The following is a 26,982-nucleotide window of genomic DNA, read 5'->3' on the forward strand; positions in this document are numbered from 1 at the left end:
TGTATATATATGCTATATATACATATATACATATACACAATGAAATACCACTCAACAACAAAAAGAAACAAGCTACTGATAAAGAAAACAAAATCCATGAGGCTTAATTAAAAAGCACTGATGGAAAAACAGCTAGTCTCAAAAGGTAATATGCTGGGTAGTACCATTTATATAATAGTTGAGAAAGGAAAAGTATAGCACCAGAATACAGATCAGTGGTTACCAGGGTTTAAAGTGTGGGAAGGGTATCAGTGTGACTTCAAAGGGACAGCACAGGGAGTTATATGGCGATGTAACTGTTCTGCATCCTGAATGTGGTGGTGAGGGTTATATGAATCCACGCACCTGCTCTGCCACTCAGCCATGCCCCACTCTTGGCAACCCCGTGGACTGTAGCCCGCCAGGCTCCTCTGTCCATGGGATTCTCCAAGCAAGAACACTGGAGTGGGTTGCCATTTCCTTCTCCAGGGCATCTTCCCGACCCAAAGAGCGAACCTGAGTCTCCTACATTGGCAGGTGGATTCTTTACCTCTGCAGCCCCTGGGAAGCCCTATATGAATCTATCCATGTGTTAGAACTCTTGGAATTGTACATATATGCTCAAACTGTACATTAGTTTGGGAAAAAAAATTTTACTTGTCACACTGTCGTGAGAACTAAAAAGTGAGAGTGTATGGTAAACAGCCTTGAACAATGGCTGTACATAGTAAGTCTGTACCAAATGTTTGTTCAGCCCCCAGTTTGTTCTCCCTTTCAGCCAAGGCTAAGCCCCTTTCCAGTGGTCAATGTCCCCACAAGCTAGAATCTGTGTGCTTTTCACAGTTCCGAATTGAAAAAGTCTGGTGGAGGTTGCATCCTACCAGCGGTGACCCAGCTCTTCACCACCATGTTTTAGTCTTTAGCTAGTGCAAAGACTCCGTTTAACAGGAACATTTATTTCTTAGATCAATGGGTGTTTTCAAAACAGGAAATGTCAAGAGCCAAGATAGAGATTTCATTCCTAGAGTAAAATGAAATATAGCCCATGTTCAGAAAATTGGAGACATGACCCTTTTTGTGAAATGCAAGGTATCAATATTATTACATTTTTGTTTTCAAAGCTGCTACTGTGTCACACACAGTTAATCTAGAAATTATCATTTATAGATTGTAACATTTTCAATGAAGGAAAGAGTCCTTGTATTTCTACTGACCATTGCTATTCATTTCTACCAGTTAAGTACCAGAGACAACTAATGCTTTGCTTGTATTACAATGTAGGAACTATCCATTCAGGATTGCTCTGTGCTAGCAGTTAGCATCAAGAATAATGTGCGCTTAATATTTAATGTTCTTCTGATGCAAAGCAGAAGTATTCATCTTGATTTCTGGCAAAATCTCTGGTCCATATTCAAAAGAAACAATGCCAAATAATGCTTTCTTCTTATCCTCACAGAGGACATTAAACTTTTCAGGGAATATTTCTCTCTGTCAAAATACATGTTGCTCTTAAGGATTAGGTACAGATATCATCAGATTACTGCCTTAAAGATTAAATAAATCATTCTTTTAAATCCTGTAATAAATAACATACTTATTACACGAGGAGTGATTTTGGATCCAGGGTTGCATTCTGAGTACTGTCTTACTTGCTTTACTCCAAATCTATTTTAAATAGTTTTATGCATTTGTTCTTGTCTCTAACAGGGTTCATTTGAACATTTGATATTTGCATTTTACAGAGTCAGTAAAAGATAATTATTCAATGCATATGCTTTCTGATTAAATGTGTGAAACTCCTAAATAGAAAACATAAATTAGTTTTAAGTGCATTATGAAAGACTTAAATTTATCTTTGGTTCATGGTGCAACGATGAGGTTTTGTTTGGTGCTGTTCTTGTGATTTCATCTTCAGTGATTGTCACAGTCAAGTGGCGCCCATAGATTCCAGAAGGATGTTTATCCCTATTTAATCCTCCTATATCTGAACAGAAGTTGCCCCAAACTGACCTTTATGTGACAGTTGCCTTTCATTATTGCATCTTGAGCTGAGTGTTGTCAATAAAAATCACAGTTAAACCATTTGACATTAACCAAGGGGACTGAAAGAGCCACTTTAGAGGCATGATATATTTGCCATTTTATCAGATGCTGTCTGAGACCCTGGTGAGTCATTAAAGTGGAATTCTGTTTATTCACTCTGACAGAGTAAGAGTAGCCCTGAATTCTATCTAGACCAAGACCCTGAATTCTATTTCAAACCCAATTCTCAATTAATAAAATTCTTTGATAATTCAAAACCAATTCTGAATTGTTAATAATAATTTAATAAGACTGACCTTCAGGGGAATTTCTGGTAACATCTCTCCTTTCACCTTCTTGAGGCATCTTTGTGTTTTCCCAAATTTCTAGCACAATCTCAAATGACTGCTGGTCCCACCCCGCTTTGAATTAATTTACTTAGTACTGCTTTTTAAAGGAACATCTAAGTTCCTGATATATTTTATCCTCATTCATCCCACTTGCCCCCGTGAAAATCTTACTAGCTCTCGTTCTGATCTCTAATCCCTCTGATTATATGTGTGTGTGTGTGTGTGTGTGTGTGTGTGTGAATTTACATATACATATATGAGCATGGGCTTTGGGGGCCAGACCTGAGTTTGAAAATCAGATCTGCTACTGTGTCTTTGATCAAGTTACTACACCACTCTTAACTCAACGCTCTCATCTATAAAGTAATAGTTACCTACTTCATGAGGTGGTTTTGAAGATTATAATAGATAATACAAATGAAGGATTTAGCATAGTGCCTGACACAGCAAGCACTAAAAATAGTCATGTATGTATTATACATACATATATATATGTATGTATAGCACCATACACTCTGTGCTATAATTATTAGATTATATATATCACAGTAGAATTAAAATTGGTAAGGCAAGAAACGTATCTTGCTTACCATTGCTTTTCCCAGAACTTTAATGTGCATCATGAAGTACTTGATCAATAAAAAAGTTATAAATCAATAACTGTGCATGGTGGGCTTCCCTGGTGGCTCAGAGGGTAAAGAACCTGCAATGCGGGAGACCTGGATTTGATCCCTGGGCTGGAAAGATCCCCTGGAGGAGGGCATGACAACCCACTCCAGTATTCTTGCCTGAAAACTCCCCACAGTCAGAGGAGTCTGGCGGGCTGTAGTCCATAGGCTTGCAAAGAGTTGGACACGACTAAGTGACCAAACACAGCACTGCATAACTTTGAAAAAACCTTCCCCATCATCCCAACTCCCTAACTACCGATCAAGGCAGCTTGCTGCTGATTCTTTTTGTTTTCCCTCTAAAGCAAGAGTTCTCAGTCTTCACTATGCATGAGAATCACCTGGGGAACTTTTATAGTAAGGATGCCTGGTTGCACCTGCTGCCCACCCCCCCGCCCCAGCCCCCCAACATGGGTGTGGCTCAGGCACTTACAGTATGTAAAAAACAACAACAACAAAAACAGCCCTAAGTGATTCTCATGTGCACCCAAGGTTGAGAACCTTTGAATTCTAAAACATTCAAACCCATTCAGACTAGCTTTTCAAGAACCAGAAATCCCAAACACAAAGCCTTAAGACACAGGACAGAAGAACAGACCAGCATGAATGAAACCTGACCAACCATGTCAGCCATCACTCAACTGTAGCCAATTATACTTTCGTGGGAATGGAGCCCAGTGTTGCAAGATCTAAGTCTTCAAGAGAAGCCACAGATCTGCAGTTTTAGATGAACTTTCACAATGTGAAGAGCTGGCAACCAATTCAAACTTCTTTAAAATACTGTGTGGGCTGAACAAAACATGTCTTGTGCTGGATTCTGTTCATGGGCCAATAATTTGCAGTTTTTACTTTCTACCAACTGCTCTCCCACATCCTAAGAAACCTTTTCTATATTCTTCACCAAGTCTGTGTTAAATTCCTAGAAAGTTAAACTCCTTTTTCATCATTCATGAAATGATGAATGATGAAAATGATGTGTGTCCCAGGTGTTATTTTGAACAAAACTGATTGGTATGATTGGCATAATTTTAAAGGGCTAACAATTTCTGTGATTTAAAGTATGAGATGCTCAAATGCCTAAAACTTAAGAGCTACTGCCATCATAAACAATATCCCCCATCTACTAACATGCATTAATATGGGAAATATGCAAAGCTCTGTTGAGATGAGGCCCTTTGGAATACAGACTTAGGGAAACTAAGACATACACCCATGGGATTTTAACACATATACAACACAAGCCATGTATTAATGGTGAAGGCCTGGGCAGATTGAGCTTCTACACAGGAAGTAATAGAACATCTCTCTGAAAAGCAAGTGGAGGCAGACTGTGGAATGCCTCAAATGGATGACAAATGAGTTAGGATTCCCAGAGTTGCTAGTGAGAAATTGAAGGGGCTTTGAGTGTCTTTAATCTTTGTTGACTTTTTTTTTCTTTTGTTTTGTCTTGTTTTTCAGTAGGAGAGTATTCAGAGCAGTGTTCAGAGGAACACACTGGTCTTAGATGAGACAGATCGGACAGTGGAGACCAGAGGAGGAAATTCTGTTAGAAGGTCACAGTCAAGGCTGCAGACACGAGTGGATGAGGGTCTGGCCTGAGTGATGGCGGAGGGATGGGAAGGAAAGGGCAGGTTCAAGTGATTTTAAACTTGACCTGATAAAAAGGAGGGCTAGCTATCATTCGGTAATCCCCTACAATGGGCTTTATCCTATGATGAGCGCTTAACGTAAAGTGATTCCTTTTGCTTTACACAGAATATGACTGAAATGGGAGAGCGTTTGAAGAGGATTCCACTATACAACCACAGTGTGAAATCTATCTTCTAGGGCTTTAGAGATCATTGGGCCCAACTCCCTCACTTTATTGATTGGACTTGACTTTTCTCTGTTATTTGCATACTTTGTAGCACAGCCAGAAGAGAACCCAGATTTCTAATTTTTTATCCTTAGTGATCTTTTCTTTTCATCATGTTGCTTCTTCATCCTGAGCTCTCATATAAATGAGTTATCAATCAGGCATTAGATTCAGGTAAAAGATGATGAAAGTGAACAGCTGAAAAAATGGAAGTGAACAGGTGATAAAATGTGGTGTAGAGTGTAATTTCAGAGCCACTTGGTGCAAACAAGGGATTGAGGGGCGGAGTTAGTCAGGAAAAGAAGTCTCTGCAACCTTGATATAAAGGTTATATAAAGGAGGAGATAAAGTCAGCAATGGTATATAGTTAGCAGGAGAGCCTCACCCCCTTTATCAGTCCAGCACAGATGCTGAGATAACGGGACATAAGTGGAAATTTTAAAAAAGCAGATTCAAAACAGCTATTAGAAATTCCTGTTCACTGGAAGATGACAAAAGTGAAGAATCACCACTCTCAGAAGGTTGATGATGGGAAATCCCTGAGACTTGCCGGACAATGAGGTGTCATTGGAGTTGGGTTTGGAGTGGCACCTACCCACCTACAACTATACCTTCTCTCCCAAAGAAAACATCATGGTATCATGAGTTGATACAATGGCATGTGGCAGTGTCTACATGAGACAGATTGAGTACAGTTTAGTCACTCGGTGGAGTCCAACTCTTTGCGACCCCATGGACTACAGCACGCCAGGCTTCCCTGTCCATCACCAATTCCAGAGCTTGCTCAAACTCATGTCCATCAAGTCGGTGATGCCATCCAACCATCTCATCCTCTGTTGTCCCCTTCTCCTCCTGCCTTCAATCTTTCCCAGCATCAGGGTCTTTTCAAATGAGTCAGTTCTTCACATCAGGTGGCCAAAGTACTGGAATTTCACCGTGAGCATCAGTCCTTCCAATGAATATTCAGGACTGATTTCCTTTAGTTTTGACTGGTTGGATCTCCTTTCAGTCCAAGGGATTGTCAAGAGTCTTCTCCAACACCATGGTTCCAAAAGCATCAATTCTTCTGTGCTCAGCTTTCTTTATAGTCCAACTCTCACATCCATACATGACTACTGGAAAAACCATAACTTTAACTAGACGAACCTTGAGACAGACTATCTGGAAGTTAAACTAGATAGAAGGTCAATGGGAACTGAATGTCTGGGCAAGCGGACTTTGCCTCCTTTTGGCTAGTATGCAGATAATCCCTGTGGCTGGGGCTTTGATATGCAAACCTTTCTTCTATCTCAAACTACACCAAAAGGAAAAGCCAAATTATCCTCTCTGTCCTAAATTGCTCACTGTCAGCCCGTGTAATGAGAACTAAATAAAAGGGGAGGAAACAGGAACAAGAATGTTTTCTATTCCTTTCTATTCCTTCTCCCATTTAAGCTCAGAATACATTTCTCTCACGGATAAATGTCTACAGAGAAAGATTTGGGGAAGACACAGAAGCCATAACATACTGATCAGGATGGATTCGGTGGGATACAAAAAGAAGGAGCTCTCTTCTTAACTGCCACTGCCAGGCAAACCTGCTCCATTGACTTGTCTTCCCCATCCCAGATGAAATTCAGGGCAGATGCCATAGCTGTGTACTCTCATAAATGTCATGAAAGTCCAGTGTCAAATGTTATTCAAGGTCCCCTCTTTCATCCTATTTAAAGCCTCCCTATTCCACTGCTCAGAGTAGTTCGGAGGGAGCAGTTCCTTCCTCCTACAGGCTTCTGGAAGTCTACTCCAGTCAGGTTTTCTATTGGGCTCTGGTCACTATTCAGGCAAGTCCATTCTTTTCAGGATGAGAGGCCAGTTCCTTTTGGCTGGGTACAGGCCTGGCTTCTGGGAAACCCACACCTTCGTCACACCTCTTTCCCAAAGCAGCTGGCCATTTCTCACCTTTAGAGGCCAGACTTTAGTCATAAGCCAGACTCTATATCACCTAGATATGCAGGAAATGAGTGACAAACTCTTTAATTAGTTCTCCTCATACCTCCCACATTTGGCTAAAGGTGAAGAACAAGTGTCTCCTCCACACCAGGAAGGAAAAGTACAAAGAACACTGACACGTCTATTCCAAGAAACCTCCACGAGAGCCTTTGCAATCCCAATGGATAGTTGGCATTTTCACACACAGCCTGGAGGTGGGTAAAGGGCTAAAGTCAGCTGAACCAATTTCTCTGTACTTTACAGAACATCTCACATTGCACGTGACAGAGCACCCCACATCTAGGCAGTTAAGACATGCCAGAAGGTGGAGAATTTTTTTTTTAAAGCTTAAAGTCCAGTTATATAAGGAAGCCTGCTCTTCCTACCTTCTCACCTCTTCCTTCCTGCTATTCACTGCCCCACTGGTTTCATGACTCATGTGGCAAAGTGAAAAATACACCCAATTAGATGCCCAAATGATTTTGACAGTGAGATAGTCATCTCCTGGGTCATGGTAAAGAGCCAAATCAAGTTAGCTATACTCTTTTTTTTTTTTTTTTTCCAGATGATTTCCTCATTTAATTCAATCCACCCCCTAGGATAGTTTTCCTAAACACATTCCCAGAAAGTTAATTAGGGTAGCGGTCTGACCTAAAGACTGTGAAGCACAAAAACTCTTGGCATTTCGAGGTCAGGACGATGATCAGTTTCTTTTTGTATACCCTGTGTCAAACTGTTCTCACTTTAATTTTTTAAACTCATGTGAAATTCAAAGAACACAGAGAGCAGTGTCATTTACACCTTGGGCCATCATAAAAAGGCAGCTTCCTCAAAAAGAATATTGGCTGTTTTCCAAACTGCCAGAAAGCTTTTTATGGGATCTTTTAAACTATTCTCCTTTAATCCACAAAGAGGAATTAAATTTGGCCAAGGGTGAATCGACCACCCAAGAAATTAATTGCTTGTTCAAGGGAATCCTAAAGCTTCCCCATTTCAGGAAAGTAAAAAATAAAAAATAAACCCCACCCACCCCATTTATCACGAAAGAGACATGAAATAACTTGCAATATAGTGAAGAAAATTTTCTTTTTGGAATCATATTGATGAATTGTGCATCTTTACAGAAATTGTTCAGGCAACTTTATGCCCCCCTTACAGAGTATGAAAGTTGCCATCTGACATGAAGGGTATGATGACATTTTTAAATAGCTCTCTCTGTTTAAAAACAGACATAAATAAATGATGCTGGGGATATGGCCTGGTGAGAATTTCAGTCTTGAAAAACTAATTATGAAATATTTCAAGTATGAAGCATACAAAATGATATCATAAACACTCATAAAGTACCACTCAGCTTTGCTAAATCTTAACATTTGGTCAAAATGGCTCAGATCTTTTTGAGAAATACTTTAGAGTTGTGTTTCACTCCTTTTCCTTGTCACAGAGGTAAACACGGTGATTTTGCTGTTGTCATTCTCAGAAGTTTCCTTTTGATAAATCTGTATGCATCTCTAAACATATTTTGAAATATGGATCTTATTATTATTTGAATATAGTGAAAATATTAGCCACTCAGTCATGTCTGACTCTTTGAGACCCCAGGGGCTGTAGGCCATCAGGCTCCTCTGTCCATGGAATTCTCCAGGCAAGAATACTGGAGTGAGTTGCCATCCCCTTCTCTAGGGGATCTTCCCAACCCAGGGATTGAACCTGGGCCTCCTGCATTGCAGGCAGATTCTTTATCGTCTGAACCACCAGGGAAGCCATGGGTCTTATTATTCGAGTATGGTGAAGCCAACATATTAGAAGCCAACTGCCATGAAAAGACGGTTTGTCATATTCACAGCTCCCAAGAGAAAGGGGGGCTGTGAGGAAGCACCAGGGTTTGTCTTGTGGCAACCGGAGCTGGGGGAAAACAGGCAAGAACTTTCCTTGTGGCTTCCAAGGGGGAAAAAAAACAGGGTAAACAGGTTTAGGACTCTGCAGTGTAGGAGCTTCCCTGGGGTGATCAGGGTAGAGAAACAGAGGCTTAGGGTATAAGGGCCCCTTAAAGGAAGTGGTGGGTGTTGGGGGGGGGGGGCACGGGGGGGGGGGTGGGTGGATTAGTTGGTTTGCATAAGAAACATACACTCTGAGGCCAGTTGTTTGCTGTCTCTAGGAATTAGCCCTGGGAGGAGTAGTCCTTCCAGAATCAACATACCACAAGATCTGAAAACATCAAAAATACAGAATGAAAAAAACACAATTCATACAAAACAATAAACTGTTTTATTTTGCATGTTGTTAACCTTTATGAAAATCACATCACACTGTACATACTACACATGTAATTCACTTTTTGCTCAACATTCTGCTTTCAGGATTTATCCAGATTTTTGAATGCAGCTCCAGCTAGTTTGTTTATTTTCACTGCTTTGTAATTTGGCATTGCGTCAGTATATCACAATTGATTATCATATATTCATTCTCTTGTTTATGAGCATTTGTCTCCAGTTTTGTTTTTTTTTTTTTAACAAATGATCTTGCAGTGGTTAATCTTTTACCTGTCTCCATGTGTATATGTGGCCAAGAGACTTGAAATAACTGGATCCAAAGGCATTTGTTTCTTTGACTTTAATACATTTTGCCTAGTGGCTACTGAAAGTACTCGTAGCAAATTATCCTTCCATCAAGAGTGTAGAAAATGTCCTAATATTCCACTGTCTCACCAGCACTGCTACTGTGAAGTATTCCTTATAGTGTTTGTCAATACGGTGGTATTTAAAGGCATCTAATTATTGTTTAAATTTGCATTTTCTTAATTACTAGTGAAGTTGAGCATCTTTTCATATGTTTATTGGCCATTTGCATTTTCTCTTATATGAATTGCCTGTTCTTTTCTTTTGCCAATTTTTCTACTGGGTTGTTTGTATTTTTCTCATTATTTTGTAAAGTTCTTTGTATTTTGGATGCCAACCCTTGTTAGTTGTATGTGTTGCAAACATCTTTCCCCAGTCTATTTCCCCATTTTATCTTTGTTTTTGATAAATTTTAAGTTTACTATAGTCAAATCTATTAGCTTTACAATTTTGGTATACAATTTTCATATCTTTTTAAAAGACAATTTTCTCAATAAAATGTTACATTTTATTTAAAAGTTTTAAAGTATTGATTTTTCCCATTTAGATTTTTAATAAACCTGGAATTGAGATTTTAATATGATAATAAAGGTTTTATTTTTATCAACAAGGATAATCAATACTTTAAGCATTTATTGATTAATCCACATCTTCCTCCATAGATTTTTAACGCTACTCTCTCACATGTCATTTTCTTTTGTTTAATGGTCTATTTCTATATTTGTTTTCTTTTCCACTGGTCTACTGATTAATCTCTGTCAATACCACAGCATTTTAATCACTATAGTTTTATAAAAATCATATCACCTATTATGCCAATTCTCCCAATCTTGTTTTACTTCTTCAAAATTGTTTTGGCTATTCTTCAAAACTGCTCTTCCATATGAATATTAACCAGCTAGTCAATTTCCATTCACATGTATCAAAAGAAACAGCAAAAACTATTATGTCTTATATGGGTCTTGCATTTAATTTCTGTTAATGTGGATTAAAACTGATATTTTTACAACAGTGTGATTTCCCTTAAACATAAGTTGTATGGCCATTACCAGTGATATACTTTAAAATAATATAAGAATGAAAATTAAGTGTGTTAATTATACAGCCACCTACCCAACTAGACTTTATTAGTTCTACTACTGATCTCTTAGGTTAGAGTTTGCTTTATAGACAATTATGTTATCTATAGACAATGACAGTTTTTCATCAATAATCTTAATATATCTTTTTCTTTTTTTTCATTTTACTGTATAGGCTAGGGTGCCTAGGACAATACTGAGTGGCAGATGCAACAGCAGGCGTCCTTGCCTCATTTCTAATTTTAAAAGAAATGTGTCTAACATTTCATCACTGGGTATGATGTATTTATTGTAGTGGTACAATAGATTTTTCTCCTTATCAGATTAAGGATATTCTCTCTTTTCCTTGTGTGTCAAAATGTTTTATCATGAATGGACTTGGTCACTATTTTTTTAGTGTTCCTTATTAAATAGGTGAGTTTTCCAACCATTATAAACCTACCTATTCAATAAGGAGTACTAATTTCTATGTTCACTACTCCTCCTTGTTTTTGAGCCTTCCCACTGGATTATTTTCTAAGGGAAATTTCTTGCTAAAACTTTGTTAAGGGTGAATTAAACTTTTCTAAATTCTTTTTATTTTACCCCCACATTTGAATGACTACTTCTGGGAACGGGACTCTAAACTGGCAGTTATTTTCTCTAATAATTTTGAAGATATTTTTACCAAGCTTTCTAATTGTATTTTTTTTTTCCTTTGAAGATAATGACTTTTTTCTTCTGTTTGCATTTTTAAAAAATTCTTTTTTGGCTCTACAGTTTTAATTCACAGGTATCTGACAATGGATTTGTCTGTTTCCCTTCCTGAGACTTATTGAGGTTTCTGAATCTGAGCATTTATGTCTTTCATAAATTATGGAAATTCTCCAGATGTTATTTCATTGAAAATTGATATTCTCCACTTTCTTTCTAGAAAACACATATGATAGATAGGTAGATAGATAGGTAGGTAGACAGACAATGACATACATAAATAAATCTTTGCATTCCAACTTCCATATTTCATCTCATGGGATCAAAACACAAATGCTTTGTCTACCAAGTCCAGATACCCCTCCTCCCAACTTCTTTTCTTTATCCCCTCCTCCCCCAACCGGACACTCCCAGAATACACTGACTTCAATTTACCTTCTTAGAATTCTTTTTGCATTCATGACTCCAGTTTCCATCTGGTATTCAGTTATTATACTCTAGGTCCCTAGAAATGTCTTATACTTTTTTATAAGCTCAGCTATGCAACTGAAACAATATTGGCTATGTTTTACATAAGACTTCTGGGTGATCTTTAGTGGATCTAATTTATAGCCTTTCAGGAGATGGAAGACTTTAAATCTTCGATAAGATTTAATTTTATTAATTAGTTTGAACCACTTAATACAGGAATAGACATTAAAAGTTTTAGAATATGTGCTTGATACTAAAGTTGAATCCAAAAGAACTATCTGGTTGACTCATTATCAAATAAAGTCAATTATACAAGCTTCCACTCTTTGCATGTCTTATTAACTAGTATTTACCTTAGTATGTCAACTCCCTTGAAGTTTTAGACTAAGTAGTTTAAAACAATTTTATTCTTTGCCTTTACCAGTTTGTTTTCATAATTTTTCTGTCTTGTAATAAATAGGAACAAAAGAAATTTGTCTACTTTAACTAAGATTAAGTGAGAACATTAAGAGAATATGAACTGACCTTGATTCTTTTCAGATGAGCATTTAATAAGTTACACTGTTCCAGAACCATTACACTCAACCCTAAATTAGACCAAATACTTTCATGGAGACTGTGCTTTTAGCATCAATATGATCTGATAGTTTTGAGATCCAAGCTCAAGCTCACACGCTCCTTCCAACCTTCCTTATATATATTTATTTATGTACTATGGGAATTTTACATTTTAATCCTTGTATAACATTTATAGTTGTTACATCAACTGTATCCCACATCTGTTTTCTTGTGATTCCAAGGCTTCTATTTTTTGCCTTCCCATGTGTATAAAATCCTCCAGAGCAAGAACAGTACACAGAATTCTCTCTCATGATTCCTCACCCTGGAACTGGTGAGGACATGACAACGAAAGGCAAACAAACAAAGTGGAAGAAAAGGACTGCTTGCTTGAACAATAACTTTATGAAACAGGAATTTCACTAATACCAATTTAAAAAAAAGGAGACTAATGTAAAGAAGGTTTGTGAAACTTCAAGTCCACACTGAATGCCCACTAACAGACTGCCTTGCAGAAGGAAGGATTATAGTAGGGGGAAAACGAAATCCCTATTAACCAATTGCAAAGCAAGGAAAGTGAGAGGGAGCAGAAATAGTACTCCTGTTATAGATTCCCAAAGGGTCACCTGTAATTCTACCCTCAAGCCTAGAACTCTCAGACTTCAATAGCCATTCAAGAAACATTTTTCTGAATATGTGTCATACATCATTCACTGTTCCAGGCATTTGGTATACAGCAATAGGCAAATCAGATAAAAATCCCTGCCCTCACAGAGCTTGCATTCTAGTTTTGGGTAAAAGATAAGTAAGTATATTAATATATAAGTAGATAAGTAAATAGAAGATTAAACATATCAGAAATACTATGAAGAAAGCTAAGGCTAACAGTCTAAGTTGGGGAAGCTGTCATTTTAAATAGGGTAGTTAGGGAAAGCTTTACTAAGAAAGTGACATTTAAGCAAGCAGCTGGCTGAAGGAGCAAGCCAGAAAAATATGAAAGAAGAATTCTCCAGGAAGAGAGAATTGCAAATGCAGAAATATTAGGCAAGAAGGAACCTGGTCTGTACAAAGAATAGTAAGAGATTACTGTGAAGAGAATGAAATAATCAGTGGTGTGAGGTGTCAAAATTGAAGTTAGAGGATCTATGGGAAAGGAGAGTGGGAAGATCCTGTAGGATCCTGAAGACCATTATATACTACCTGGTTTTTTTTTCCTGACTAAGATGAGAAGCCATCAGAAGAACATTGAAGCAAGCATGAGACAAATTTTTCCAGCAGAAGGAAATGGCAAAAGCTAAAGATGGATGGGGTTAAGATTTTTCTAAGATGGGAGAAATTAAGGCATGTTGGTATACTGATGGGCAGGATCCAATAAAGAAGAAAAAGTAGGTGAATGAAATGTATGAAAGAAAGGGGGAAACGACTGTAGTGGCTACCTTCACAAGGCAAGGATAGAGATGTGGTGTGGATCAGAGGAGCTGGTTTTTAGTCAGGACCCTGGACAGCTCACCCATAGTAACAGGAAGTGGGACAGGGTGTATAATAAGCCCAGGTGCAGGTGGGAGGTTAGCTGGGAGCCATGTGAGAGCATGAGGATGTTCTCTTCTACTGGTTTCTTTTTTTTTTTTTTTTCTGAAGTAAGAAAAGTCAGCTGAGGAAACAGGGTGTAGGTATTGAGAGTTGGAGTAGAGAAAAATAAGGAGACTCACATAGGGCCAAACGAGGCAACATGGAGTAGTGATGAACAGAAGGCTCATATCCTAACTCTGCCACATATTAGCCACCTGACCCTGGGCAAATTTTTTAACCCTCCCTAAACCTCAGTTTCCTCTTATGAAAAAGAGGGATAACAATAGTGCCCATATCACTGCTTTGTGATATGGGTGAAAAGGGATCATGGAGAAGCAATTATCACCATTACTAAATGGCAAGCACATAGTATGCGTTGGCTGTTATCTGTTGTTATATCTTAGGCACTCAGTGACTAATCGATGAATGAATAGGTTGTGATATTTTATGCTCACTCTCTTTTCAGGAGGTTTGTTCTCACCAAGCTTCGAGTCATCCCAAAAGGAGCCTTTTCAGGATTTGAAGACCTGGAGAAAATGTATGTACCTGAAGAGTGTGTGGGTGCTTTGAATGGCTATAGGCAGCAACCTCAGATCACATCTAGCATGATTCTTTATGCTTAGGAACTAGAATGACATGCCAAGCAAAGATTTTGCATCTTGTCCAATTGCGTTTCCTTCCCATATTTCCTAAACTTGTGGAATCTTTCAGCATGTGGCCACTGAAATAGGCATAAGGTCAATCCAAAAAATTCTCACTTTTTTGGTACAAAATTTGGCTTCTCTGGTGGCTCAGATGGTAAAGAATCTTCCTGCAATGCAGGAGACACGGGTTTGATCCCTGGGTCAGGAAGATCCCCTGGAGAAGGGAATGGCATCTACTCCATTGGATTCTTACCTGGAGAATCCCATGGACAGAGGAGCTTGGCAGGCTACAGTCCATGGGGTTGCAAAGAGTCAGGCTGGGCTACCAACACTTTCATTTTCTTTCTTTTGTTCCCAAAGTACCTGTGAGTGGAATTTTTATAAACCAAAGCCTATTTTCTCTGCTGACATCCATTCTTTTTAAAGATACTCTCTATTATTTCTGATTAATTTTTAATTGACAGCAGGGACTAACATTTGGGCTTTAGAGATTTTGTGAACTTCTTGTCCCTAAGCCATGCTGACAAGTGGTAAATGACAGATAAACATTCAGAAGTATTGGGAAAGTTTAGAGCACTGAAGACGATTTCCTTTGAAAAGAGTAGACTTTGTTAATGTAAATATTTGCTTTTTTTTTTAAGATCTTCAACATTTGAGTTTTATTGGGCTAGCTTAATGTATGGGTTTCCCCAAATAAGCTTTTCTCAAAGTGGGGTACAAAGTAATAAAAAAAAACCCAGCAAATTATTTCATGCTTATGGTAACCCACTCTGCTTTTGAAGGTATTTGATCCCATCCCCCAGGCTTTAAGAAATGGAAAAAGTATTTTTCACCATAATTGCAGCCAGAATCCAGAACTTAAGCACCAGTAAGTACACCAATAGATAGATGGATTACACAGAAGGGAACCTTTTTTTTTCACTATAAGAATAAGCAACACCCCTCCCTCAGTTATATATGTTTTTCCTTCTTTAAGCCAGTAAATTTTTATCTTGATTCTTTCACCTGCCTTTTAGAAAGAATACTTGCCCGGGTCCGAGGAAGTGAGAAATAAATCCATTAATGAAAGAAACACAAAGCAGAGAAAGTAGCAACATATTTCAGTGGTTAAGTCACTTGGTTAGAAGAGATTGGCCAGAATCCTATGTTTGAGTGTTAGTTTTAATATAAACTTAACTGTGTCACCTTGATTAAATCAGTCTGTCTCTGAGATCTGTGGTTTCCTCATCTGTATATCAAGGGAGGCATTTGTATAGTGGGGAATGGCTTATGCAATCTACATGCAAGCATCTCCCTGTTGGACGGGAGCCCAGTTTAAGACCTGTGGTCTTCAGGGTTTACTTTCTTGAACACATTCAATAGGCACAGGAATTGCAAGATGGGGCACTCATCTGAGCAGAGTTCACCAAGGAAAACAGGAAAGAAATAGTGTAGGAGAGCTTTCAGCTCAACGTGTATTCCTGGATGGATCAGCCATTACCCTGCCTGAAATTAACAGAGATTTGATGATGATTGGGTAGGTCTTGCCCCTTCAACCAGTCTGTAAAATTGCATAGAAATCATTCTAAAGTCATCAGTACCAGGTACAAATAATTCACCTTAATATAATTAAATCCAGAAAATGTGACTGACCCCTCATTGGGTGCTTAGCCTCCCAGGAGAACTTCCTGTGGTGACAGAGGGTTGATCTGAGATGACAGAGCAATAATCCCAGAGACAGAGCAGCTGCTTTTGAAACTCAGCTTCCTGAGTCACAGGATGTCCATTTCTACCACATGCTTTTATGAATCAGCCTGTACCGACACAGATGCCATTAAAAAAAAAAAAATCTTATTTTTGCAGTACTTTTCATGTCCTAAGAAAGCATTCCTGAGTAGAGGAGCCAGCACTGAACCGAACTCTGAACAGACGATTTGTACCCTTCATCCTTTGTTCCTTTGTCTCACCTCCTTTTCTTGGCCCCTGATGAGTTCAGATCAGATCTTTCCAGATATCTCTTCTTCATTTATTTTATTCTTCCAGTTTTTAACCAGTTTCCTGAACCTAATAACTACTGGCTTCCTTTTCAATATCTCCCTCTCCACAAATCACAAAATCCATTTCATTCATTCTGCACATGTAGCCTAGTTTCACGTATGCTTATTAAAAAGAAGAGGGAAAACCTTTCTGGATAAATCCTGCCTTCTTTCTCTTCCCCCTTCCTATCTCTTCCTCATCACTACCCCTCCTCTGAAAAAGCAGCCTGCATTCTGTTCAGCCTTTCTGTTCAGTCACTCCTCGTTCCAGTCCAATTGCTATTTGACCACAAATCTTCTCACACTGTTAAATTATTCTATCAAAGGTCCCAATAACACCCAAACTTCCAGAACTGACGACTTCTACTTTGTCCTCTTAGCGCTTAACCAACAGGTAGCTTCTGATTACGTTGACCACTCACGCCATCCTTCTCATTACTCTTTCTCCTTTTGCTTCAGTGACACCTCACCCTTCTACCTGCCTGCTGAACACCCCAGACTACTCCATAACCAGTTCTGTCTCCTTTCTTATTCCTCAGCTGCCCCTCAAAAGTTCAGGTATTCCAGGGCCCCATTTCTTGGCCAGTTTCCTTCTTTATACTCACACCTTCAAATTATTATTTATCAAATAATGTCTTACTACTGGGGCTCCTAAATCTGCATCTGCCTAAACTCACCTCTCCTCTGAGGCCATAATTCTTGCTTTGAAATGGAGAGATTCCTCAAGACCTACCCCTAAATGAACCGCAAGTGCCTCATATCCAGACAAACTCCTTATCTCTTTTTTTTTTTTTAATTAGTTGGAGGCTAATTACTTCACAACATTTCAGTGGGTTTTGTCATACATTGACACGAATCAGCCATGGAGTTACATGTATTCCCCATCCCGATCCCCCCTCCCATCTCCCTCTCCAGCCGATTCCTCTGGGTCTTCCCAGTGCACCAGCCTCGAGCACTTGTCTCATGCATCCAGCCTGGGCTGGTGATCTGTTTCACTATAGATAATATACATGCTGTTCTTTCGAAACATCCCACCCTCACCTTCTCCCACAGAGTCCAAAAGTCTGTTCTGTACTTCTGTGTCTCTTTTTCTGTTTTGCATATAGGGTTATCGTTACCATCTTTCTAAATTCCATATATATGTGTTAGTATGCTGTAATGTTCTTTATCTTTCTGGCTTACTTCACTCTGTATAATGGGCTCCAGTTTCATCCATCTCATTAGAACTGATTCAAATGAATTTTTTTAACAGCTAAGTAATATTCCATTGTGTATATGTACCACAGCTTCCTTATCCATTCATCTGCTGATGGGCATCTAGGTTGCTTCCATGTCCTGGCTATTATAAACAGTGCTGCGATGAACATTGGGGTGCACGTGTCTCTTTCAGATCTGGTTTCCTCAGTGTGTATGCCCAGAAGTGGGATTGCTGGGTCATATGGCAGTTCTATTTCCATTTTTTTAAGAAATCTCCACACTGTTTTCCATAGCGGCTGTACTAGTTTGCATTCCCACCAACAGTGTAAGAGGGTTCCCTTTTCTCCACACCCTCTCCAGCATTAATTGCTTGTAGACTTTTGGATAGCAGCCATCCTGACTGGCGTGTAATGGTACCTCATTGTGGTTTTGATTTGCATCTCTCTAATAATGAGTGATGTTGAGCATCTTTTCGTGTGTTTGTTAGCCATCTGTATGTCTTCTTTGGAGAAATGTCTGTTTAGTTCTTTGGCCCATTTTTTGATTGGGTCATTTATTTTTCTGGAATTGAGCTGCAGGAGTTGCTTGTATATTTTTGAGATTAATCCTTTGTCTGTTTCTTCATTTGCTATTATTTTCTCCAATCTGAGGGCTGTCTTTTCACCTTACTTATAGTTTCCTTTGTAGTGCAAAAGCTTTTAAGTTTCATTAGGTCCCATTTGTTTAGTTTTGCTTTTATTTCCAATATTCTGGGAGGTGGGTCATAGAGGATCTTGCTGTGATTTATGTCGGAGAGTGTTTTGCCTATGTTCTCCTCTAGGAGTTTTATAGTTTCTGGTCTTACATTTAGATCTTTAATCCATTTTGAGTTTATTTTTGTGTATGGTGTTAGAAAGTGTTCTAGTTTCATTCTTTTGCAAGTGGTTGACCAGTTTTCCCAGCACCACTTGTTAAAGAGGTTGTCTTTTTTCCATTGCATATCCTTGCCTCCTTTGTCAAAGATAAGGTGTCCATAGGTTCGTGGATTTATCTCTGGGCTTTCTATTCTGTTCCATTGATCTATATTTCTGTCTTTGTGCCAGTACCATACTGTCTTGATGACTGTGGCTTTGTAGTAGAGTCTGAAGTCAGGCAGGTTGATTCCTCCAGTTCCATTCTTCTTTCTCAAGATTACTTTGGCTATTCGAGGTTTTTTGTATTTCCATACAAATTGTGAAATTATTTGTTCTAGTTCTGTGAAAAATACCGTTGGTAGCTTGATAGGGATTGCATTGAATCTATAGATTGCTTTGGGTAGAATAGCCATTTTGACAATATTGATTCTTCCAATCCATGAATACGGTATGCGTCTCCATCTGTTTGTGTCCTCTTTGATTTCTTTCATCAGTGTTTTATAGTTTTGTATGTATAGGTCTTTTGTTTCTTTAGGTAGATATACTCCTAAGTATGTTATTCTTTTTGTTGCAATGGTGAATGGTATTGTTTCCTTATAGGAAAAGAAGTGAAACTCTCGCTATTTGCAGATGACATGATCCTCTACATAGAAAACCCTAAAAACTCTTCCAGAAAATTACTAGAGCTAATCAATGAATATAGTAAAGTTGCAGGATATAAAATTAACACACAGAAATCCCTTGCATTCCTATATACTAACAATGAAAACAAACTCCTTATCTCTATCCTTAAATTTCTGATCTTCTCATATTGCCCAATGGATAACATCATCATCTGCCCAGATTCCCAAGAAAATCCCGTGACTCACATGCCTTCTCTCTCCCTGCTATGCAGGTGCTCTTCCAGTCCTATTGACCACCCCTCACAAATACCTCTGGAGCCCTATTCTCTCATCTTACTCCTGCAGCTATGAGGTTCAAAGTTACTTGCACAACCTACTGCATAAGGCCCAAACTCCCACCACTCTGCTTCCAGACCTGTCTTGCTCAAAGTCTCTTGCAGAAAAACTTCTAAGAACCATAAGCCTCTGACACAGAAATCAAAGCTCATATCTCCCACCATACACTTTCAGGCAGGAAGATTTGTGTAGCCCACACTTTCAGGCAGGAAGATTTGCCATTTCCCAAGCACTGCCATTCCCAGATATCATATGGCTTATTTAGAATGTGATGGCTGGTTCATTGGATCATGCCTGGCACAGAGAGAGACCAAAAAAGAGGTACAGTTGAATGTGTAAATGAACAAGTGAACAAATATATTTTCACTGTTCGTGTATAGATGCTGTCCTTCTACCTAAAATTCCACTTAGTAGAATCCTGCTTGTCCTCCAGGAGCTGGATCAAAGGTTTATCCCCCTCCCCCACTGTAGAGTAGAGCCTTTCCAGAACTCTCTCAGTGCTTCCAAACCATAATCTTGTGCTTGTAGTAGCAACAGCATATTTATCAGATTGTATTCAGAATTTACAGGTTTCTTCCACACCCCTGAATTGCTGTTTAAGAGCAAAGCCAGAGTGTAACATTTTGTTTTAAGTACAACACCAATTCCTATTGTTTTTAACCTCCTGATTATACTTCTGATCTGTCTACCCATCTCCTTCTCCAGCTACCATTGTCTTTCCCCAGAAAACTGCACCAGGCTTCTTCTTGTGCTGCCCCATCTATCTTCTACATGACAACCAGAGTGATATTTTCTAAATCTACACTTAATCATGTGTATACCTGTACACACACACACACACACACACACACAACATACCTTACTGCTGTTCTGAACATAAAAAAGAAATTAACATGAAAGCAACCTAGAGGTCCATCGACAGATGAATGGATAAAGAAGTTGTGGTACACATACCCAAAGGAATGTTACTCATCCCTTAAAAGGAACACATTTGACTCAGTTCTAATGAGGTGGATGAACCGAGAGCCTATTCTATAGAGTGAAATAACTCAGAAAGAGAAAAACAAGGATCGTATACTAACGCATATTTATGGAGGCTAGAAAGATGGTACTGAGGAACCTATCTGCAGGGCAGCAATGGAGACACAGACATAGAGAAGAGACTTGTGGACACAGTGGGGGCAGGAGAGGGAGGGACGAATTGAGAGAGTAGCATGGAAACACATACATTACCATATGCAAAATTAGCTAGCCAGTGGAAATTTGCCATATGACACAGGGAGCTCAAATTCCGTGTTCTGTGACAATCTAGAGGGGTGGGAGGGGGGAGGGAGGTTCGAGAGGGAGGGGACATATGTATCACTATGGCTGATTCGTGTTGCTATACGGCAGAAACCAACACAATAACGTAAAGTAATTATCCTCCAATTAAAAATAAATAAATTAAAAAGAGAGAGAGAGAGAAAAGCAACTAGACTAGACCTCTCACATTTTCTTCTTTGCTCTGCTGACCCCTTTTTTCAGTTCAGTTCAGTGTTCCATGCTACACTGCCCACCCTGGGCCTTGTCTGGCACGCGCTCTTCCTTCTGACAAGACCTTCTTTCTACTCTGTCCTCTTAATCTAGTCAGTTCCTCCTTCTGCTTCAGATTCCCACACCAGTGTCACTTGCCTAGGAAGGCCTTCCCTGACCTCCTCAACCAGGACAAATCCTCGCTACTAACGTAAAACACCCTCCTATCACCACTAGTCTCTATGTGGTGACTGTCACTTTAGCACTCTTGCACTTGTTTATGCCATAATTTAATTAATCTCTGACTCCCCTAAGCTCCATGAGCACAAGGACATGACTACTTTTACCCAGTACCAGATCCATAGTGTCTCATACAGTCAGATACCTACAATAAATGTCTGAAAAGTGCATGAATAAAAATGACAAACAAATATAATTAGTTGGAGAGAGAAACTACCTAGATACAAAAAAAAAAAAAATACTAATGGAATGACAAGAATGATAGAAGAAATAATAGGAATATTTATCATAGGAATGATAATAATAAAAAACATAGGAGTTAATAGACATGTAAACACTGGCTGAGACTCTGCTATGATCTAGGCATTTCTATAGCGATAGTTTAAAATATGACCCAGGACAAAAAGGCACAAAATAATATATGCAAAATAAGTGATACAAACATTGCACTTGTTTGGGCTCTTTCTGTTGTGTGAAGTCAAAGAAAATAAACCTCAAACTGGCTTAAGGAAAAGAAGGGAGTTTAATGGCTCATTTAACTTGACATTTGGCAAGAAGGAATGTGTTTAGAAACAACTCTATTCAGGTTCACTGTCCTTAGGACTCAGCTTTTCCCCTCTCTCTGGTCTTCCTTCACTATGGTCATTCCAGCCGAGCCCCACCCTTGGTGGAAAAAAACAGTAGCAGTCCTGCCTTAGGACACTGTCTCAGGTTCTGTTCAGGGTGGAAGCACTGCCCTTTTTCCTGCTCAATCCCACAAAAGTCTTAAGATTTAAGTCTGACTTGCTTAAATCACACAACCATCCCTGGACCAACCACAGCAACTAAGAGAATATGATGTTCAAATTGGCTGTGACTTGAGTAAGGGGCTCCATTCCTAGAGCTGAAAATATCTACCCCAGCCACGGGGATTTGAAAGTGAGGAGGGAAATTCACAAAAAAAACCTGAGTCTATTGTCAGAAAAAAAATAAATAAGTGAAGACTAGATCCTGGTAGTTGAGCAAACCATGAATGTCAAAAAAGAAAATTTGTCCTCTTCTCATCATAAAGAGAGAAGGCTCTGTAGCCTTGGTGGTTGGGGATTTGCTAAGTTTGATCTGTCCCCCTTCCACCTCCTAGAATAACTGAAAGAATTAGTAACTCTGCCCCAATCTGTGCTAATCTATTCATTTATTAATCCAGTTTAACCCACCCCTTCTGCTTCTTCTATAAGAAGTCAAGAGGGAACTGAATCTTTTGGCAGAAGTGGAACAGAAGCTTCTCCATTAGAAGTGAACTGATCACTGTCACACCTTAGCTTTTTTCCTCAGCATCACTATCGCAAACCTCCTGACTCTTCACTGCTTTGGGACTGGCTGGGGGAAAAGGAAATCACTAAACTCTCTGCAGTGTGAAGTGGCTTTGCAAAGTGCACTGTAAACTGTTTACATTGTTTTTAATTACTTTGGAACCATATGTCAGCTTGGTATAAAGTGTGAAGATTACACTAAATGGGGGTGGGGGGAGGAGATGACAATGTGGTGATTTATGGTAACCAGAAAATTTGTGTATGGAAATGAGTGCAATTTAAAAACACATCTATGTGGTATTATAACACTGGAGGGGGAAGAAAAGCCAGTGTATAACAAAATATCTTTGAAAATAGGAGCATGATGAATATGTAAATGAGACCAATCAACATCAGCTGAGATATGGTATATGCAGATGAGACGGCAATGAGCCAAAATGCGAAATAGCTCCCAAACCATAAATATGAACCATATAAAATTCGTTTGAAATATTCATCATAACATAAGGACAAAAAATATAATCAAGTGATTTATTTGCATATAAAAATGAGAATACTAGTCTGACACTCCAGCCTCCACTCCCAGATCAGCGGGGGAAGAAAAGTTAACAGGGGGACTTTTAGAGGGAGAGATTTATTGACTGAAAACTGTTGCAGGCACACTAAAAAAGCTGAAGATCCTCCCAATTCTATATTCCTCAGACTCACTCAGCACAGATAAAGAGAAAGGGGAAAAGTCAGGTAACTAAAATACTAATGGCACTGGGGCTAGAAAATTTGGGTTCCAGTCTGCTTTGCCTCCCTAAGCACCCCCTTGTTAGATAACTTAGGCCTTTTCTTACTCTGACCTTCTGTGATTCTGAGAGTTAATGAGCAAAGAAGCTTTGAGTCCCACTTACCGAAATAAAGCAAGAAGGAAAGACTGATGATTCTACAGGCTCCTGGTAAGAAACTGGTGGCCAGTGTTGGAGTGGCTGGACCTCTGAATAGGAAGAGGGAATCTGAATTCCAGGGGGAAAAAAAAAGAAGTGATCATGAGGTTCAGGTTGTACTGGACTTTACAAACTCCTGGGGAACTTTTAAAGTAATCTACAAATGTAACTGTCACCTACAGGGACTTTTCATTCTATTTTTTTAAATAGAAGCACTGATCATTTTTTAAAACTCCTTTGATGATTTTAATGTACATCCACAGTTGAAACGCACTGAGATGGATGATAATATTAAGTCTGAATCCAATTTGTAGAAGGATTATTCATCACAAATGTATAGTGTGTCTATGTAGTATGGCTGAAGGAGAATCAACATAGGGGAGATGGCAGGAGATAAGGTCAGAAAAGAAGCTGGGATAAGGTCATGGAGAACCCTGTAGGCCGTGAGGACAAGTTTGACTGTCACAGTGACTGTGATGGAAATTACCTGGGTTATTTTGAGCAACTAAATAAAACTATCAGACTTAGATTTGTCAAAATCCATTTTTGTTCACAGGTTTTGATTTACTAATATTTTGTTAAGAATTTTTGTGTCTATGTTTGTAGAGATGTTAGTCTGTATATTTCTTTTCTTGTAACTGCTTTTTTTGGCTTTGTTTTAGTGATGCTACAGAATGAGTTGGGAAATGATCCCTCATCCTCTATATCTTGAGTTGATTACAATAAGGAAAGAATAATTTTTTTCCCACAAATGGTGGTGAAACAACTTGGTATTCATATGGGGAAAAAAATACAACTCAACCCTTACCTCATGTTATACACAAAATTTATCTCTAAACAGATCATAGACTTAAATGTAAAAGCTAAAACTTCAAAACTTTTGACTTCATCAAAATAAAATCTCTGCTCTTCAAAAGTACAGCTATCAGGAAAATGAAAAACTAAGCAACAGGCAGGGACTAAAATATTTCCAAAACACGCTCTGAAAAGGGACTTGTAAAAAGAAGATATAAAGAACTCTTAAAAGGGAAAAACAAGTAGATGAACAATCTAATTTAAAATGGACCAAAGATCTGAACAACTACTTAGCAAAAGAAGATATAGAAATGAACAATAAGCACATGAAATGATGTTCAACATCAGTGGTCATTACAGATATGCAATGTGAAACCTTAAATTCCATTGCAAACTCACTAGAATGGCTAGAATTAAAGACTGATAGAGCAGGCACAGGTGAAGCTGGGGGAATGAATGGAACGATCCAGTGTATCTGGTAAGACTGCAAAATAGTACAACCCCTTTGGGAAACAGTTTGACAGCTTCTTATAAACTATTTATCCAAAAGAAGTGAAAACATATGTCCACACAAAGCCTTGGTCAAGAATATTCAAAACAGATTTATTCATAATAGCCAAAAACTAAAAACAATTCAAATACTCATCACCAGGTTACTGGATACACAAATTGTGTTCTATTCACACAACAGAGTATGAATAAATAATAACTAAAAAGGAATAAACTACTAATGCAATGACATGGCTGAGTCTCAAGCATTATACTAAGGCAAAGAAGCCAAACATAAGAGGATATACCATACTTCAAATAATTTTATTTATATAAAACTTGAAGAAATAATATATCCAATCTATGGTGACAGGAAGCAAGCACGTCAGTACTTGCAGGGGTCAAGGGTGATGGTGGGGATTGTCTGGGAAGGGGCACCAAAGAAACTTTTAGGCTGGTGAACATGTTCTATATCTTGACTAAGGTGGCTGTTACAAAATACATGAATTTGCAAAAACTCCTCAAACAGTTGAAATGAGCACATAGAATCATTTAAGTTACACTTCAATAAAGTTGATTTTCTAAAACCAACAATTTCTCAGCACCTATTTGGGGCCAGGTGTTTCAAATACCACATCTCAGTGAATCTGCACTTTACAAACAGGGAAATCGACATTCAGAAAAGGTAAGCAATCAACCAGCCTCAGAGTTCTTTTGTGGTGAAGCTAGAATTTGAACCCAAGGTAATCTGGCCCTTTCTGCTACACAAGGCTTGCTTTTTGTTGGTGTCTACCTTTGCCCAGAATCATTCTACCTTACTAAAGTAACAAGTGACAAAGGGGAGGATTAAGAGTGTAAAAGCTTCCTGTGATGTCATTTAAAATTAGAAATGAGGATTTCTACTACAAGAGAGAAACAAGAGTGCCTAAGCACTTAAATTGCCATACACCAGAATCTAGAGTCACTTTCTACTGGGACAGTTATAGAGGAGCAGAAACCTCTTCTTGGAGCATTTTCTTCACCTTCAAGTTTCCACATGCCAACTCATTTCTGGGTAGAGATCCTGCTGAGACTGGCTTTAGTTCACCGTTCTGCAAACCCAGCTGCCTGTTAAGTCACAAATTAACTTAGTCAGCAGTTGGGAAATCTAAGAGCTGGGCCAATTAAGTTGTCATTATTGACCTGGGTCAAACATGAGTTAGTGTCTAAAAGGTTAAAGTCCTTATCTCATTTCCTGTTCTCCATAAATATTCTGAAAATAAGTATTTTTGTTGTATTTACTGCTTCAACCAAGAACACAAGAAGCCGTTTTCTTGTCACTTTCAGGGTTGGTGTGGTTTTACTGTTTCCATTAAGTCTCCTTATTGTCAACTATTTCTAGGTGGGGCCTCAAAACAGACTCTACAGTATCTAATAGCTGCCCAGATCAGAAAGAGAATAATTTATTACCTTTGTGTTTATAAGTTCGGCTTTGTCTTTTTGCTAGTTGTTTTCACTTTGATTTCTTTCTGTGTGTTCAGGGTGGGGAGGAGTCTGATATCCTGAGATCTAGTCATTTTATGGATGCCTTTTATATTCATTATAACCGTCCACATCTCAGTCCTTTTTGCTTTATCCATGAAGGTAGTATAGGGTTTCCTTTGCTGGAAGGGATTCCAAAGAAGGGAATACTGAAAGAACACATTCATCGATGAGAGCCCCGTTGTCTTAACTGATTCAGGCTGCTGTAATATTGAATACAATACTGCACTAGGTGACTTAAACAACAAATATTTAAATCTCCCAGTTCTGTGAGTCCAAGATTAGATGCCAGACTGGTCAGGTTCTGGTGTGAACCTACCCCTGCTTTTGCTCTGTATCACCACGTGGTTAAGAGAGAGCTCTGGCTTTGTCATCCTCTGCTGTGGATCCAATCCCATCATGAGAGGTCCACCCCTATGACCTTATCCAATCATTTCCCAAAGTCCTCATCTCCAGATTCCACCCACACATATGTTTAGGGGATTAGGGCCTAAATATACGAATTTAGGGTGGTGGGGAGAGAGACACAACCAATCCACAATACCCACTGTGAAGTAGCAAGCTTTGGTACTAAAGAAGCATGCTGGAGATGCTCCCTAGCTTGGGAAAGCACAGATACACCCTCATTCACATGTTCAATCTCTAGCATTCCCCAGCCTCTTGGCT

At 38.8% G+C, this 26,982-nt stretch overlaps 1 protein-coding gene across 3 annotated transcripts in view; it reads left to right on the forward strand.

Annotated features, from left to right (window-relative positions):
* The window catches only part of FSHR (follicle stimulating hormone receptor), a 189,720-nt gene that overhangs the window by 53,076 nt on the left and 109,662 nt on the right, over window positions 1-26,982 (forward strand). For all 3 annotated transcript variants that reach the window (XM_043918058.1, XM_043918060.1, XM_043918059.1), the window contains exon 2: window positions 14,297-14,368. In XM_043918058.1, the coding sequence (XP_043773993.1) occupies window positions 14,297-14,368 (72 nt within the window). The remainder of the gene's footprint in view (window positions 1-14,296; window positions 14,369-26,982) is intronic.

The sequence above is a fragment of the Cervus elaphus genome, chromosome 11 (genome assembly GCF_910594005.1).
Source record: "Cervus elaphus chromosome 11, mCerEla1.1, whole genome shotgun sequence".
Lineage (NCBI taxonomy): Eukaryota > Metazoa > Chordata > Mammalia > Artiodactyla > Cervidae > Cervus > Cervus elaphus.